This window comes from Gorilla gorilla, chromosome 9 (genome assembly GCF_029281585.2).
Source record: "Gorilla gorilla gorilla isolate KB3781 chromosome 9, NHGRI_mGorGor1-v2.1_pri, whole genome shotgun sequence".
Classification (NCBI taxonomy): Eukaryota; Metazoa; Chordata; class Mammalia; order Primates; family Hominidae; genus Gorilla; species Gorilla gorilla.
The window spans coordinates 123,166,760-123,185,549 of NC_073233.2; the positions used below are offsets into that span (position 1 = coordinate 123,166,760).

At 37.8% G+C, this 18,790-nt stretch overlaps 1 protein-coding gene across 6 annotated transcripts in view; it reads right to left on the minus strand.

Moving 5' to 3' along the window:
• Positions 1-18,790, minus strand: part of CADM1 (cell adhesion molecule 1) — a 328,172-nt gene that overhangs the window by 44,788 nt on the left and 264,594 nt on the right. For all 6 annotated transcript variants that reach the window (XM_031015945.3, XM_031015947.3, XM_031015944.3 and 3 more), the window contains exons 3-5: positions 17,454-17,606; positions 10,335-10,472; positions 8,093-8,251 (exon numbers count right to left, since the gene is read on the minus strand). In XM_031015945.3, the coding sequence (XP_030871805.1) occupies positions 8,093-8,251; positions 10,335-10,472; positions 17,454-17,606 (450 nt within the window). The remainder of the gene's footprint in view (positions 1-8,092; positions 8,252-10,334; positions 10,473-17,453; positions 17,607-18,790) is intronic.

Consider the following 18,790-nt stretch of genomic DNA (forward strand, 5'->3'; position numbering starts at 1 on the left):
AGTAATGAGGTAAAGCCTAGTACATTTTCTGGGGGATCATTTTACACCTCGGTTGGTGTTGCAAGGCATGAGGCCAAAAGCCAGACGATACTTTCTACCCAAGTGCAATAACTGCCCAGAAATGTATCACTCAGAATGGCTTAATGTCATTATAAAATGGAACTGCTATATAAAAATAAGAAAAATAGTTAGGTCTGTACACTTAAAGAACATTACACTTATAGACATGGCATCATCAACAGCCAATCAATTAGGTCGAGGGATCTGAGGTTTTCATAATACACTGTGAATTTTTTTAAACCCCGTAAAAGACATTTAGCAAGACTGCTATAGCAGACAAATTTGTTCATTAGTCAAAGTTGCACAGAGGGTTAAACACCAGGAGGCTTTAGGTCACACTACAGTAGCAACCAATTAAAAAAATAATATTAGAAAGACATTCTGATTTGATGAGACTTTCTTTAAATGTACTTTGCTCTCTCTATAAAGGGAAAAAATATATAAAAGGAAACTCTTAAAGAGGTTGGAATGGGTTGCTGGCAGATTACAATTGATTTCATGCCAGTCTGACCTTGCACCACATTCTGTGATCTTTTCAGAAGATGAAACTCAAGATTCTGAACCTGTATTTCAGTTTCCTATGTAAATGAAAAGACACAGTCTCCTCTGTAGGTCCAAACACTAACGTATCAGGTCTTTGCATTCCTTTATTTAGAAAAAGGTACTTTGCAGTTTCTTCATGACTGGGATGTCACCCTTCCCGGGTAGCAGAGAGGAGCAGAGCTGAGTCAGTGGAAAAGGCATCCTGATACCCTGGCAGGAGACACGCCAGTGGGAGACCTATTATCCCTGGAGTTCCCACAACCTTCCCTCTCTTCCTAAGAATTTCTAAATCAGGAAATGCAGGTGTCATATTTTCTTTGATGTGCTCAATGCAACTAGGTCCAGGGGCTTGAGTGCAAATCTGTTTCTGCAACTGCATTTGGGACACAGGCTCTTCTTCATGTTTCTTACTTAGATTTCACCCAATATTCTGAAACACCAGGGAGTATGGGGATTTGATGCTTGTGGATCAAGTGCTAATTGTTTCAAGTCCTACCAGGGAGAACTCAAGGGCAGCATGAGCACAGATGATATCAGAATGTCTGGGTAGCGGGTCTGGGTCAGCCCCTGTGCATTCAAGTGAGGAAGCACTGACTGAAGAGTCTTTGTCAATCATGGAGGATTATTGGAGTTTGGAGTAGAACAACAATGCAAAGATTAACCTGAGATTTGGTGAGTGTTAGAAGCTGTTTGAGCTCAAAGCAAGAATCAACCCCTACAATATGGCTGTCTAAATTGTTGGGGGAGGACAGCTTTGCAACTAAAGGAGGGCAATGTCTAGCAATGCCAGGTGACTGGGATTGGTGAATGAACGGAGTCACACAGAGCTCTCAGAGCAGTTAAAGAGAACATCTTGCAAAAGATTTGCTTTCTATTGTCATAATACATTCATGAATAATTTTCACTGCCGTTTATTTTGTTTGTTTGCAAGGTGAAGAACCTCCTGCTGTTACATCTGTTGTTATGACTCATAGTACTGAAACTGGGCTTCCTGAAGAGGGCTGAACGATTGTAAGTGGGATGAGTCAAATCTGGTGGGACTGACGTAAGACCAATACCACAGAAGAATGCAGTCTTCTCTTGCTGCAACTTTCAGGTAGGTTTGTGGGTATTAGAATTACTGTTTACAAAAAAGAATCAAATTTGATCCCATGGTGTGGTGGCAGAAAGCTTTGTTCCCACTGCTTTTTAAATGGGGGTACATACTCACAGAATATTCTTCCATGTCTTGGAAGCAATTCTCATCATTTGTAAGCAAACACTGGGCAAGAAAATCCCTATAGCAAGATTTTCTGTACAAGAATCTTCCCTCTGTAACAAGAGAGGGGTTTTTTTGTTTTGTTTTGTTCTGTTTCTTGAAGTCTTGGTAACCAGAATGGTGCCAGGGACTGGCACACAGTAAGCATTCAAGACATAGTTGCTCGATGAATGAATGAAGGAATAAGTGAATGAGAAAGTGAAGAAACATTGGGGCATGGACTTCTCCTTCCACCTTTACTACTGATTAAAAAATAAATAAAATCAGATCACGAGTTCCCGTTAGTCCTCATCACAGAATATAATTTTGTTTTTCTTTTGGAAGGTCAATCCAGCCACCCAAATCAGAGGTTCAGCCCAGGTGTTCTGCTTTACATATTTCCACTTCACCATACATTTATTTAGCACTTCTGATGTGTCTCTAAGTGGTATCTTACAGGAAATCAGAAAGGATGTTGTTTGACCATTCCTTTTAGATTTTTAGATGCCAGCTTCACAACTATTTAACCTTCCACACAATCAAAATTTGACCTTGAGTTAAAAACCATTAAGTGAAGTATGTACATTAGAAGACTGGTTTCACTATGTAAGTATTCAATGTCCACAGCCACACAGACACATCTTTTACAAATACATTAAGGTCAGTGAGATGAGAGGAGGTGGTTCTTAGTAAAACAGGCCTCTTTCTGCAGGGTATGCATTCAGAAGGCAGGTATAAAGGCAAAGGCTTTTCCCTTAAGGGTTATTCCAGTCTTGCTCACGATGTATTTGCCCAACACTCACTCTTTGTATTTTGAATACTGGTTACTTAGCCTCTTGACACTTTTGGTGCTGCAGATTGTATCACTAACAATCTATAGTCCTTATAATATCAGGAACTTGGAACCAACACTACTCTGTGTTAACACAAAGAAATAATAGGTTAAAAAATTAGCTTCCATAGGGGTTCTTCATTCCTTGATTATTTCTCATAAGGAATCATAAATACTAAAATAACCTCCCTGAAACTCAATTCACTGCTTTAAAAAAAAAATAAAAGGGAGAGTGGGAGGAAGAGCGTATTCCGTTATAAAAAAAAAAAAAAAGAGAGAGAGAGAGAGAGACTGGAGATCAGAGAGAAACAGGCCAAATCTGAAAACGCCAGCTATTATGCTCTAAAGAATACAACCTGGAAACAGAATTGATGAGGGAGAGGATTTGATATAGAAGCTGCTCTTGGAAACTAAGTGTTATCCTCCACTCCAAATAGGAAAGATTTTCGATTTCCAGGTTTTCCTCTCTCCTTCACTGCAGGGCACTATCGATACCAGAGAAACATTTATTTTGGCACAGATAAAGAACAGGTTTTGATCATCTCCTCAATGCCCAATTTTCCTCCAGTTGAGGGAATGAAAGAAAAAAAAAATCTACCCTTCTCTGGACCTTGGATGAACAGGGCTATGGATTTATAAAATACCTAGCTACATTCAGTCAATAAAACTCATTTTGAAAATGATGCCCACGTATACAATTAACTGTCAGATGATCATCAGAGCAGGCATGGCATTCAAGCACCCATTTCTAGAGTCTTTGTTTTCATTCTTCTTTTCAAAACTCATCTCTGAGTTTTCTTTCTTTTTTTAAAATATGCACAAACACAAAACCCTCACAAAATGAGGATTTTTGCCAAACATTTTAAAGAGCAAGGCTATGATGGGTGAAAGCAGAAGCCACACAGCAGTAATTCAAGAGCTTCATATTCACCCCAGTCCAGAGGAAGGCTTTCCTCCCTTGTGCAAAGCAATCTGAATTCCATACTGAGGGTCACAGCTTTTCTTTGAATTCCCAGCTTATGTCGCTATGTGTTGCCACCTTGATGCTATTTAGACAGTTTTCTCTTAACGCTCAGACAGTGAACTGTTCCAGTTTAAACAGGCTTTTATTTGACAAGAGTACATTCCCTCAGATCTGAAGCTCTACTAACCGTGCTACAATTGTATCACACTCTGCTATAATCAACCATGTTGTAAATTTGGGCACCACCACCTGTACAGACATTCGCAAGAAAAAAATGCACTGAAAGATTTTAGGGTCATACAGCTCGGAACATTAAAAAGCAAAACTGTTCTCTGCATAACATCTAAGGAAAGAGAGCTTTGAGCTCTTCCAGCTTGGGAGCATAATTATTTTCTGTTTTAAACATTTAACTGTGTGCTGCTGCTGTACCCTTGCTGAGTCTCAGAATGAAAGCTAGAAAACTAAGAGACCTACTGTATGTTCTTCATTCCCGGCAACGTTCCTATGAGAAAACCTTATTAATGAGCTTGCAAACGAGCACCCAACAGGGAAATGTCACAAACAAGAGCGGCTAATGCCCCAGAAAATCAAATAACTGAACACTTGGCTGATTGTGGTGCCTTTCATATTTATAATAAAAAAGGGGGGGGGACTTTAATTCACTGATTCTGAAGGGGTCAACACCTTGCTGAACAAAACAACTCATTTATTTATGTTCAGAAATCTCCAGATGATAAATTACATTGATGTTAATCACTTCAATGCATACTACACAATTAATATCTGTACTCACCAAAAACTTAAGGATTATTAAAAGTATGACAGCATATACATCTGGCTGATTTTTCACATAATTGGGCACAACAATTTCTCCTGGTATCACAAATAAGGGTCCTAACAAACAAACACTGCAAAATCCTGGTTCAATTAATTAGGACTTAAATCCACAAGACAAAAGCAATTCCAAGTTGTAGCTCAAGCCTTGTCTTCTATGCCGTATGGTAGCACTCCATTTTAAGGACAGACGTGCAACACTTCCCTTCTTTTTATCCTTCCTCTCTTTTTTCCCTGTCTTACTTAAAGTAAGATATTTAATGACATATAATGCAGGTTTTCATTATTTCATTTCCTTTTTAATAGTATTTTTAAAAAATTACTTCATGTAGAATTCAAATCCATGATCTGTCATTTAACCCTATTCATGTCCTGGTTAACATCCATTCATCTTAGATGGGGATAAAGGGAGGTTTCCATAAACCTTCATGGAGTAAAATCAGCCAGGCTTAAACAAGTGAGCATATTTAATACCAATAGTATCAGATTAGATTTGCCCCCAAGGTAGCCTTATTCACTCGGAGTAGACTCTGAGGTCCATGAATGGGATCAGTATTTCCTAGTGATAACCCATTGTTTCTCACCGAGAACATAAGAAATCTTTTTAGGTGACAAAGGAAAGGACACTGAAAAAAATTAGTTGTACATTTATTTTAAAGCTTATTAGACACTACATATAACAAATGAAATGTGTAATTTAATAGATATTTTTACACAGGCCCTGGTTAGGTTAAAGCAATAAAGTGACTTAAAGAAAAATTCTAAATCAGGTAAAAATACAGGTGCTGCATGAACATGGCAAATTTGTGAAAGTGGTCCTCAAATAACTGAATTTAGGAAAACCCTGAGGGGTAAATGGACTCCTTAGATTGTAAGTAGAATCTGGTGAATATGTGATCGTATTCATCTTTTCCAGGTCTATAGCTATCAAAGGGTTTTTAAAGGGGCCAATGATCCCCAAAAGGTTAAGAACTGCTGACTTCAAGGGCATGAGTCAACATTAAAATACAGGTGCAATGTTACTCCTCACAGGCATCCAAAATAATTCAACCTCCATGCAGAGTGGCTACTGAATAAATTATTCTAGGAATCTCATGTATTCGAGTGTCTCTTCTTTCCTCATGGTCATCAAAATATGGTGCTACTTGTCTGCAGAGAGAGGACAGCTGTGGGGGGCACTGGAGTTGAGCCATCAACAGCACAGGGCAATGACTGATCAGACTTCAGGGCCCAGTGACTGAGTGCTTCAGGCATTTGAGGAATGAAACTTTTTGTTAACTGCATAGCTGCTAGTGTTCAAGGAGAGTAAAGCTGGTAGGAAATGATGTAGAGAATTCCAACTGTGTTTGAAGAAGCTACAAAAGGAATTCCTGGCTGACTCTGCAAAGTTCTCAATAGTGCTCTAGGAGTGGAGGGTAGTGAACTTTCTTGAGCACAGAGAGCCTTACTTAAGATATCAAACCAGATGCAAAGTTCCATTCAGGTTAATATAATGCATTGTAATTATCTTAGCTATCCTTTATACAAAAATATTTTTCCTTATGTATATTCCGAAAAGTGGAATAAAGGCTAAAATATTTGTATGATTTTCTTGGATAAAAAACAGAGTCTCCCACAAAAAGGTGCCATATTAGAGTTTAAAGTATCAATTGGTGCATCCTTGTTTTTGGAGGGCATTAGAGTCACTTTCCTGCAATTAAAGGCTCGCAGTACTTTGTTAGATTGAAGTCAAATGGATTCAGATGTGGAGCCTTATTCCTTGTCTTAGAATCTACAGATTATGGAAACCAAGGCTTATAAGGATCATTATCAAGTTTTCCAAGGAGTAGGAGGTGTAGCGCTTGAAATATTTTGCATTTGGGAGTGAGGGTAATTTGGTAGGTGGGTGGGACTATATTCTATTTAAAAGATATTCTGTGAAAATACTGAAAGAGTTTAGGGGTGGAAACTGGGTGAATATCTACTCAGGACGTACAAAGGAGCTAATGTATTATTAAAGCTAATGGGCCCCTACAAGGAAAGTTAATGGATATTAAGTTTGCTTAAATGAATTACATATTAACAAAGTCACAAGAAATCTACTATCTGCTAATTTAGATAATATCTGATCATTTCTGTTTTCCCATTATAGGCACATTATACCACAATAGTTTTAGTGATATGAAAATTATAAGCATGATGCCCATAATGAAGCTTTATATTGAAGCAGATTAAATGAATTAACGAGGAAACCCTTCATTATGTAATGTTAAATTGAGCCAAGCTCACGGAGTTAAGAAAAGGTTGGAATGGGATGGTTTCTTAGAAGCAACTTTTTATAACTTTTCCTGCCTTCCCATTTTGCTCAGATCATTTAGACAAATAATAGGGCTTGTATGGAGTTGAATGGTGGCTCCCAAAGATAAGTCCATGTTCTAACCCTTGGAATCTGTGACTGTAGCTGAATTTGGGAAAAAAGTCTTTACAGATGAAATCAGCTTAAGGATCTCAAGATGAGGCCCTTCTGGATTATCTGGGTGAGCCCTACATCCAATGACAAGTGTCCTCAAAAAAACATACAGATGAGAGACCCACAGAGGAGAGGGGAAGGTCATGTGACGATGAAGGCAGAGAATGGAGTGGTGAAGCCACAAGTTAAGGAGCTCCTGGGACTCCCAGAGCTGGAAAAATCAACGAACGATCCATCCCTACAGTCTTTGTGGTGGGAGGGGGTGTGGTCCTGCCAAAACCTTGATTTTGGACTTCTGGCCTCCAGCGTTGTAAGGAAAGAAGTGTCTGCTATTTTAAGCTACCAAGTTTGTGGCAATTTGTTATGGCAGCCCTAGGAAATTAATCCAATGATTCACAAAGGGTAAAGCTTTTCCTTTATCAGACATCCAATCACTACCATCCCAACCAAACTCTGGTAACATTTCAGTATGCATACTCAAAGATCACCTTGATTTTTCAGAAGCCAAATACAAAGTGAGAAGCTGGCTACTTAGCCACAGCCTTGGCATAAGAATGGCTTTGTGCAGAAAAAGACTTTTTCCTCTTAAGCAGAAGGGTCCAGAGGAGAAGATGAGGAAAACATATTCAGTCTACAGGGCATGGTAAGGAGAAAATCTCACTCACTACAATCTAGCTTTTATTGATGAAGCCATCAAGATTGTGGCAATGATCCCAAAGAGTCGACTTTTCAACTCATTGCTATAATTTAAGCTAAAATAGAGGAGGACATGTCATTTAAAACAAAATGCTGACGTAAATGGGAAAAAAATCCCTTCTATAAAAACTTCAGTACTTATGATGGGATTAAAAAAGGGGGAAAATTACCCTAGATTTTGCAGTTGGCATAGAAATGATGACAGTCTATATGCAAAGAAATTAATTAAGTCACGTGTTAGAGCAGATTGAAATTATTTCAGTTTTACCTTTGGGTTCAATGTAGCATTTTCAAATCCTCATTGGCACTCTGTAATATGGCAGTACAATATTTCAATAAAATAATCCTTTATTTTTCTAGCAAAAATAAGAATTCTATGTATACTATATAAAATGAATGCATTGAATAAATGGCTTCTGAAGAGTTTCTATGTAACTGCAACTCTACGCCCTCAGAATAAGATACCAGTTTACTCACACTGTACTTCTAGATACCGCTGGGTCTGCAGGTTTCCAGTGACCGCAGGGTGCTCCACCTGGCAGATCACTGGGACCCCATCGTCCTCCTTGTGCACCTTCAGCATCAGCTGACTGGTCACAGTGTACATGTCTGACCACTCTTCCACCTCCGATTTGCCTGGGGAACAGAAAATGTACCAAGACACCAGAGTTGGGTGAATTTCCGTCAGTTTGTTTTTATGTCCCCCCCTCTGTCCTCTAACCCCAACATTGCTATTTTAACAAATATGATGGCAGTTACTTGGGATGAGAGTAACCTGTGGATAGTTACCTGATAAAGTGTTTATTTCCTTAATTTACGACTTTTCAACCGGGCAGCATAGTATTTAAGATATATTTCAAGTCCAAATACCATACACTATTTTTACTGAAATATATTATGTATGGTTTTTCTATCTTAAAACCTCCCCGAAAAAGACAGCTGAAAGTTGAAACATTCTGACATCTGGCTGCTCAAGGCATTCAGGAGGAGAAAAAGAAAAACGTTTTTCACCCCTACAACCATCTGAACTTGAAATATTGACTAGGCTGTCATGCCATTTAGAAATTCTAGGATATTATCCAAATCCCCTAAGTAATTCAACAAGCAGTAGAGTTACAAACAACCCCCTTTGCCTACTCCCATCATCAACAATTAAGAGAGAAAGTAACTAAATGGATTTACATAATTGAAATTGTAATTGAAATGTTTAAACTCTGAGACTTTTGGAAGACCGCAAAAATGCAGTGGCAGTGGGCTAGAGCAAAGTAAGATACAGGGCTTGGGGCCAGATGGGAGACACATCCAAGAACACCCAGAAAAGGAGGGAGGAGGCTTCCGGATGGAATGAATAGGCCAAGGCAGTCCCTTCCTGAACTCAGCACTCCCAGGAACATGGCACACCATTAACTTTCTTTTAATGTTTTGTACTTATCGGTACACATTTAATGGCTGAATTCACTTAGACAGAAAAGCAGAGAGGAAATGAGAAACTCCTTCCTTCCAAAACCATACCTAGGAAGTAGGAGATTAAAACAGAACAAGCTTCTTGAAACTTAAGCTGTTATATATAGATTTATCTGCTTCCAGATATAGATTTCTATATCCTCTTTCTAAAAGGGCTGATTCTTTTCTTTCTCACGCTCTTTATTTATTTAACAAGCACATATACAGCACTTACTTTGGCCCGAGTATTAGCTAAATACTTTACAACTATTCCCTCTTTTCATCTTCATAAAAATTCCATAAAGTATGTAATATGATTATCCCTATTTTAGAGGAAACTGAAGGATGCCACTAGCATTTCTGTCAAACAATTAGAGGAGTTCAGCCCCTAAGACCTTTGTGCAGGGTACTACCTGCAGGGTACCTTTGAAAAGGAAGGAATCTCAATGCAGAAATACATGCGGAAATTAAGACAACTGGCAAAAAATGGTCAAATAGGGTATAGGCTGTCTCCTTTATCTGATGCAACACCTGAGGTGCCAGGTATTTGAGGATCCAGGACTCGAACCCGGGATGGCCCAGTACAGAGGTAAAGATGATCAGAATGGGGCTAAAGGAGCTGTCTTGTACTGTCATCACAAAATCACAGCCTGCATAAGAACAGACTGGTGAATTGGGCAACTGAATCACAAATTTCACAAGAAAGGTGGTCCCTGTAAGTTCACAATTAAGATGAAACTGTTAGTCCACTTAGTGCAACCACTCTTGTAGGAAAGCATATAGTCAACACAGTTGATAGTGCAATAGACGTCAGAATGACTTGGAATTTACCATACGAAAGACTGTTAAACACTTTTTTAAATGTATACCCTGAAAATGTGGGGTTCTGGTCCCCCCTCTAGGTCTCTGCAAAAGACAGGGTAAAAGCAATTAGAATTGAAGGTACAGACAGAGACAGCCTGAGCTCAGGAGACAGCCCTCATGAACATTTTTCCTAGCCTAAAGAGTTCTAGTTTACAGTTTTAGTTCTTTCTGGGCATCCGAGTAGAGTGACAGCTATCACCATGAACCCTCAAACAGCAGAATGAGGACATGGATTAGAAGAATAAAATGCTTTTATGCTTTGGCCTCAGACATATTTAGTAATTGATTATAAACCATATCTAAATGAATACTTTTGTTTCATGGGCATGTTTTGTATTTGTCCTTGATTTTCACAAAGGCATATCTGCTAGAATCAGCTAACTACTTCAGTGTGTGGCAATCTTCAGCTTACCTTTTAGTTCTGTGTTCCCTTTGAACCACCTGATAGTCGTGGCTGGCTTGCTGGCCATAGCAGTGCAGTTGACTTCAATCTCCTCACCTTCCACCGCAGTGTCTTTCTGGATATCGATCATCAGATTACGTGGTGGGACTACAAATTAAACATATGTGCTTTATAAACACAGAATGCATTTTTGCATTGTTGCTATCAAAAAGGAGAAAAACAGTAGACATTCCTGATGGGAATTTAAATCATCACAAGAGGGGAAAAAGAAATACAAAGTTATCATCAAATAAAGTGAGTTATGCAAAATCAGTTAAATTTAGAATTTCTATCCTAAATTTATGTTATAAAATAACCAGTGTGGCTGGGCATGATGGCTCACATTTGTAATCCCAGAACTTTGGGAGGCCGAGGCGGGCAGATCACCTGAGGTCAGGAGTTTGAGATCAGCCTGACCAACATGGAGAAACCCCATCTCTATTAAAATACAAAATTATCCGGGCGCGGCGGCACATGCCTGTAATCCCAGCTACTTGGGAGGCTGAGGCAGGAGAATCGCTTGAACCTGGGAGGCAGAGGTTACAGTGAGCCGAGATCGTGCCATTGCATGCCAGCCTGGGCAACAAGAGCGAAACTCCGTCTCAATAATAATAATAATAATAATAACAACAACAACAACAACCAATGTCTCATTCTTATCACTGAGCACATTACATCAATATAGATATTAATCACCAGTCATTCAAAAATTAACCAGAAAGTAGATATAAAAGGGGAGTACATACTATTGAAATGATCATCCTTACCAGGAAACCCCAGAAAGCAGTATTTCTCCTTGAACTCAACTCTTGAATTTCAATCTTCAAATGAAAGATTCCAAAGTCAACGGGGCAAAGATAAAAATCTTTGAGTCCCTTAAAAGAATCACTCACCATAAAATGCACAGAAAAATTGTGTTTCAAACCAGTTCCATGTAATCAAATAATTCATAGAGATCCAGAATGTAATCATAACCTCTGATGGATAATGTAGTAATAAAGTCCTTTGGATATGAAGATGCAGTAATATAAGAAATGCCAATTAGTTTGCAGCAATTTTCCATATTCTGAATTCCAGTGCTCCAGATTTTGGAAACCAAAGAGGAAAGAGACTCTTAAGTGCTTATAAGTAGATTTACATATCAGAATTAAAACCACCCTTCTGTAAGCATATTAAACATATATGTGATAAAATGGTCAAAATAACGGATTGGGAAGTTAAAGTACTGACTATCAAATCAAGAGTATGTACTGTGATAGTGATGGTGATGGTGACAATGACGATGATGATGATAAAATGTTATCTTTTATGAAACTGAGTTGACAGTAAAATTTCATATGCAACCTTACCTCAGGACTGAGCCTGTTGAAATAAAAATCAGTAAGAATACTGAATTCAGTACAGTGAATCTAAGAATATATGTCCTGACCACCATGAATAAGCAAAGACAGTTCCGAGACTTATGATTAATAAGTTTCTCAACTCAGAAGAGAAACAAGAAATTAAATATGTATAAACATGCCATCCTGATGATCAAGTTGAATAATAAATCTCTGATACTGCTTCAATAAATTATGGGATTAAACCAAGTATTTGGGATTTCCAACTGTTCTAGTCCACAATGTGAAAATTCTGCCCACAGGAAGACTTTTACACTGAATTGGAGCAGTTGAAAATTCCTATAGAGAATGATAGAAAAGTAAAAGTAAAATGATTTGTTGCACATACTTCCTTAGCAAGATAGTGTTTGGTGGTGGTGGGGGTGGGGGGTGTAATGAGCAGAGCCAAAGGATCCCTCTTCTTTGTTTCCCGTGTACAAGCAAAACAACATATTTGCTCAAATGGATGTGTTGCTAATATTATATGCCCCAATTGAGTAGTTAAACATGGCAAAGAACTACCCTAGTTTACATTTTAAGAAAAAATAAACAAAAAGATAATTTAACATCTAATTTAGAGTTTCACATCTGCTAGCATTTTATGAGACACAGAAAGGCTTTAACAAAAGAAATGGAATGACTTCAACTAGCTGTATCTTTCACATAGTTTATCCATGCTAGATGACAGTCACGTAGGTTATAGATTTTCATCATACATACCTAGACGGTTGGTAGGGGATACACGGAGACACTAGATGTTTAGGAGTAATAAATACTACTGCATTCTGAGTGCAGTATTACAGGAATATTTTTTACATGCTATTGTTAGATCAAATGTCAGAGGAAAAGCCTAAAGAAAATAAGACCTTAAAGAGTGATATAAGAAAAAATGAAAACAACTAAGGTGTAACAAATATAGGAGTGTCTTCTCAACAAATGAAGGAATGAAAGCAAAAAAAAAAATACCTTTCAAGGTCCAGGAAAAAATAGGAGTGATGAAAATAATTTTTCATGTTGAAATATGCAGTGGTTCCTAATGAGAACTGTAATGGAGCAATGTAACTGATGGGATAGGAACTTAGGAAGGTGGCTCTCTTAGTATGTGACAAAGAGGGCAAATGGCTAAAGCCGCTGGCAACCCGGGAAATCCCTAGGGAATGGGGCAGATCAGATCCCACTTTATAACTTTGAGAGAAACACTTTGATGCTCCCTCTGTGGAAACACGGGAATCTTCTTGATGCAGCAGTTCAGCAGTTGTTAAAAGACTCCTCTATGTATCTCTGTTGAGTCTTAGTGGAATTTAGCCTCAAACATACTCAGATAGTTGTTTCCTGTGTTCCTGGATACCTTTCCTTTATTCTCTGAGTTTTCATGCTGAGCCTGGAAACCCCTTGTCTCTGTTTACCCCAAGTTTCTCCTAACCTTCACTACCCGTTCATCTTCAATGATATTTCTCAGTGAAAAGTCTTTATTGCCTCCATTTGGTTGATAAAGATGAGGGTGTGTTCCTTCCACATTATCAATAACATCTGCTGGTCCAAAGTAAGGAAATGAAAAGGGACAGGTACAGATAAGGATCGAGGAAAATTCACCAATGTCTCCTCCAGATTTCGTTTGGGGGCTGAGATCCTGACAGGCAGCTAGGTCCCCATCTGGATTATTTGTTGTTTGGCATTATCCAAACAACTTCAACAGATAAATTCTACTCTGTAACTCTTCAGAGTGAGTCCTGAACCAGTGCTAGTTCCTAGGATTATATGCCCAAAGAGCTGATATCATCTTCAACTTTAAGGCTAAGGTAAAAATGTGGAAAACTTCAGAAGCATTAGAAAATGTGCCCAGTGTTGTAGTGGCTCACGCCTGTAATGCCAGCACTTTGGGAGGCAGAGGTGGGTGGATCACCTGGGGTCAGGAGTTTGAGACCAGCCTGGCCAACATGGTGAAACCCTGTCTCTACCAAAAATACAAAAATTAGCCAGGTGAGGTGGCAGGCACTTGTAGTTCCAGCTACTCAGCAGGCTGAGGGAGGAAAATCACTTGAACTCAGGAGGCGGAGGTTGCAGTGAGTCGAGATCATGCCATTGCACTCCAGCCTGGGCGACACAGGGAGACTCCGTCTCAAAAAAAAAAAAATTTGCCCAGTGTAGAAAAATGAAGGGCTTATTCATTGTTGAGATCACCATCCTGTGAAATCACTGAATGATTTTTTTTTCCAAGCCCATAAATAGTTTTCTCAAGATTGTGACCAGTATTTCCGATCTTAGCTAAGGTTAGAAGAAGAAACAGGCATGTATACTGGGAGTTGTTTGGTTTATAAAATAAAATCTGATATTGTGAATCATAATAGTTTATTGATATGTTACAAAGCTGACTTTGCTCAGTTTTTTTTTTTAAGAGCAAGAAAGCTTTCAAAAATATAAATGAGGTGATTTAAATCTGCTTTTCTGAAAAAAAGGGTTGGACAAGAAAATCTTAAAACTTATTTGATCTATTAATTCTATCCTGTTTTTCCTTTAGCTTCATAATGTCTACTCTAATACAAAAGGTTAGTAAAGTATAAAAATCCATTTATAAGAAAAATGAATTAAAACTGCTGCTAACCAGAGAATATACTTACGCATGGTCCACTAAACAGGCACATTTAGTAAAAACTGCCTGCAGCCATTAATGAAAATAACCAAAGTTATTTCTAAGGAGGTGCATATAGATGAAAACCTGAATGAAAATCACATAGAGGGAAATACTAGAAAACAGTAATGAAATGTCAAGGTTATTCTTAGCTAACCTCAAATCTATAAGAGTGCTAATTATAAACATTACGCCTACAACATTTAACAAAAATCAGCAATATCAAGATGAGTCACATTAATTACAACAAAAGAGGAGTCTTAAAGCTGATCAGTATGTGAAATCTCACTCTAAGACCCTTTAAAATAATTAGGTTCTCCTGTTCCTGGAATCTTAAGAACGAACACTAATCTTAGAAGGACAGGACTGTGATAATATTAGCTACTATTACCAGTAACTATATTAATCTTAAAGAAGTGTATTCTCTGTCTCATTCATCTCCTCTTATGAATAGTAGTATAAAGAGAGTCCTACGGTATGTTCTGGAGAAAGAAACAAAATCGTCACAAGTGGAAGGAATGAATGAATATCCTTAAAGGCAACAAATGCATACAAAATATCATAGGAGAGTCTTCAGATTTTACACAGATGAGATCATAAGCATAATAGTAACTATAGAATAGCACAGACAACATTAACAAGTACCCATCTCCATATCTTATAATTATGCTGAAGTTTTTACTGAATGCATCAAATAACTAATAGACACATGCACTAAAATGAGCATCTTCAACCTATCAAGAAGTTTGACAGCTGTGTAAGTATGCATAGAGTCCTTTTCAGAGAACTGCAGATAGCAACGAAGATGCTAATGTCATTCTTCATTCATTGTAATATCTGAAAACTCTAAACCTTACGAGAAAGGTTTGAATATACGAGTATCAGTGGAAATTGTCAGATTTTGGAAAATGAAAGACTCAAACACTGATGACAACAATTTTACTCTGTCAAGGAATCCTAGAGTAAATTAAATGGAAAGAATATTAAGTGAATGAATAATATCTACAGAAAGAATATCTACTACTTTTTATACTTGAAAGTGCTACTTTCAAGTATATTTAAGTTAATACTTCTATAAAATACAAGTAGGAACCTATTACTTCTAGAATAATCAGACCTCCGAAAGGATTACAGGCATAATGCCTCTCAAAATTCTAGTGCTGGCACACTGGCTCCCAAGCACATGGTGTATTCCGAGCCAAACTGATCCAAAGCAGTTGTTTTGAGAATAAATGTATCAGGCACCAGAAAATGACAGGCAGTAGTAACTGCTTGCCAATGGCTAGACATACTCCTGAAAACAAAAGATGTGTGCCTTTAGGAAAAAAAAAAAATTTTAAAACAAAAGCATTTGGTATTTAACTGAAAACAACCTAGACTGGAAGACACAAAGGTTGCAATTTTAAGACAGAATTGTAAGATTTATTCCGAATTCTAAGATTTTTGGTTCTTACTGAGTGCTTTGTAACCTGGGCAAGATGTCTAACGTCTGTTATTATCATTTTACTTCTGTGAAAACAACATATAAATACGTAAAGGTATATGTAGTAAAATACTCTGAAAATTCAAAATGCCATAAATAGATTTTATTTTATGACTGTCACTTTTGTGGAAATGCCATAAACGATGATGAGTCAAAGGGTGGATGAGTGGATGGTCAATTTGAAGTCTATGCTGCTAATGACTTACTCCAATAAGCAAAGAGCATTTTCAAATACTCTGATACAAGCAGACAGACAGAAAACTTCAAATTTATGCTTGTGAATTTGGTACATCTGCAAAATACCAAAATAGTCATCCCACTAAAACCTCCCATGCTTACTATTTCTACAGGTCTAATCTGGATTAAAACCACAATAGTGACAAATATGAATATGTGAAAGCCATCTATCATTAAACACAGACCAGATTAGAAATTGTATGGACTGGTTTTAAACACATCTTTCTAAAATTGATACTCCTCTTGTCAAAAACATATATGTGAGCATTAGGGTTATGTTTTAGCTTAATGAATAAAAAAAATTTCCCTTCTACAGCTGTGTTGAAGTAAAGTAATGAGGCAGCAGCTCAATATGTACATCCATAAATACATATATGTGCACACATACCAAGCAAAAATGTCCTTCATATTTATCTTTCCTCTTTAATCTTCCTATCATTACACTGAAAAGCTGCAGTCTGCCGCCTCAAATAGACTTTGATTCATCATTTTCCCGAAGGTGTAAATCAGAGATCTTGCCTCATGCTATAGTGTATGTCCTTGAAAATTCAGTTTCAAGAATCCAAATCAGCTGGTGTTATGCAGTAGAGTAAGCTTGTCTAAAGGTGACTAATTCAGACCACCTTCAACATAGAAATATCTGCTGACTACATTAAAATTGAACATGGAAAGCTGGCTACTAGGATTTTGCTGAAACTCACAATCTGGTGATCATAAATGAAGACACTCAGCTCACTGGAGGTGTACCTAGCAGCCTGTCAACAGTTCTTTGCTTATTATCAGTTAAAGTGCTCTTAACTCTTTTATGTCCAATGACTGCAATTTGTGGCAAAGTATATGTTCATGGAGTATGATTTTTTTACAGCATAATCTAGAGTATAAGCAATAAACAAGGCCGTAAGTCAAGCCAACGAAAAGGAGATCAACAATATTAAAACGAGGATGTAACTCAGAAGGAAAAATCATTACGTGGATTTCATAACTGAGCTCTGCCATGGGGTATAGATTTGGTAGCCCATCTCCCCTTCTCCTGCACACAAGGAAGAAAAAAATCCCAGTAGTTAGAAGTAATAACATTTCATGTGGTGAGTGATTCATTTGAGGGCTCTAAATTCTCTTGATCTTTGCTTCTGAAGCTTGAGGTTTGAAACCCAAGAGCAGGTGGAATCTATAAAGACTGCTGATTGCCATTCCTTACAGCATTTCGTAAAATAGGCTATTTTTAAAATTCAGCAAGATGGGCGGTGATTCTTCCTGAAACAAGTTTGAACAGGAGAATTCACCATTAACCTTTTCCTTGCTGCTGTAAAAGGGCCATCTCTATTCCATTTCCCCGGGTAAGCCCCACATGCACTTCTTACCCAGGACTGTGATGGTGGTGTAACTTTCCTGTGGGGGATCAGTATAGAGCTGGCAAAAGTATCTTCCTTCATCAGAAATTGAGACGTTTGTCAATGATACTTTGAGTTCACTGCTAGAAAAATTCAGCAACTGAAACCTGCTGTCCTTCAAAGCTGTGAAACAAAACAGAGAGTTAGTGATTGTGAGAAGGTGGACGGACAGTCTATTTTCCTTAATTATTTATTACATCTTGCTGTATCTGATACTTCTTGACTTACTATTTTGGGTGTTTGCAGTAACTTCATGTAGACAAATAACCTTGTCCAAAGGAAACTTACACATATCAGTGTATGTGTGAGTGTGTGTGTGCATATATATATATATATATATGCACACATATATATATATGCACACACACCCAGCTATGCACCCTTCTAACTTGGCACAATTCCAAATGCTGTCAGTTTTCAGCACCTATTCATACATGTTTTCAGGTTTTATACTAGAGATAGACAAAAAGAAAACAAAGAGAAAAAGCAGGTCATGAGTCCCCTGAAGCAGGGAGTGCCAGGGTCCCCTAGCCTTTGGGCACTGGAAGTTCAGGGACTAGGGCCTACAGCCTTTTAAAATGCCTCAAAAATTGTAAGTAAGGCCTTCAAAAAACAAGGGTTTCAAATTATGAAACACAACTAAAAAAGCCTTCAGATTAATTACAAAAGCAACATGAAAAATTATTTTAAAAACTTATAATCTAATAGCAAAATAAACCTAATCAACTTGGATGCACCTTAACATATTTGACGTGATTTGAGGTGGAGCTGCCAAAAGTGGATGACCTCGAGCCTACGGAGGCCTGAAACTGGTCCTGTGGTTTCCTAAGTACATTTGGCTTCACAGTATGAAACTGATTAGGCATTAAGCAGGAAATCAAAATCACTGCAAAACTGATATATGTGGGCCTCTTATTTAGTTCAAATGTTCTCTTTCAAAATCCTTTCTTAATTTTGGCAAAGACTAACTTAGTATATGACAAAAATTAACTTTAAGAAAAGAAGCTGGCTTATTTCCTTTTATCTTCCCTCAACCTTTTAAATGTTCCTTAGGTTTATCAACGTTTTCCACAGGTCATGAATGACCCTGAGGTATTGGGGAGGAAGGGGACAAGCAGCTGGGAAGAGACATGCTTCGCTTTGGTTAGGCACCGATGCTCTCCAATAACAGTTTTTGGTTTTTTTTCCCAAAAGATTTGATTCTTGCTCTTACTAGGCCCTGACACTGATATGAGCCATTTCTATTCTACACAAGTCCGTTGCAATTTTGTTTTTTGTGATATTACATTTGGAAAGATTTCAGCATA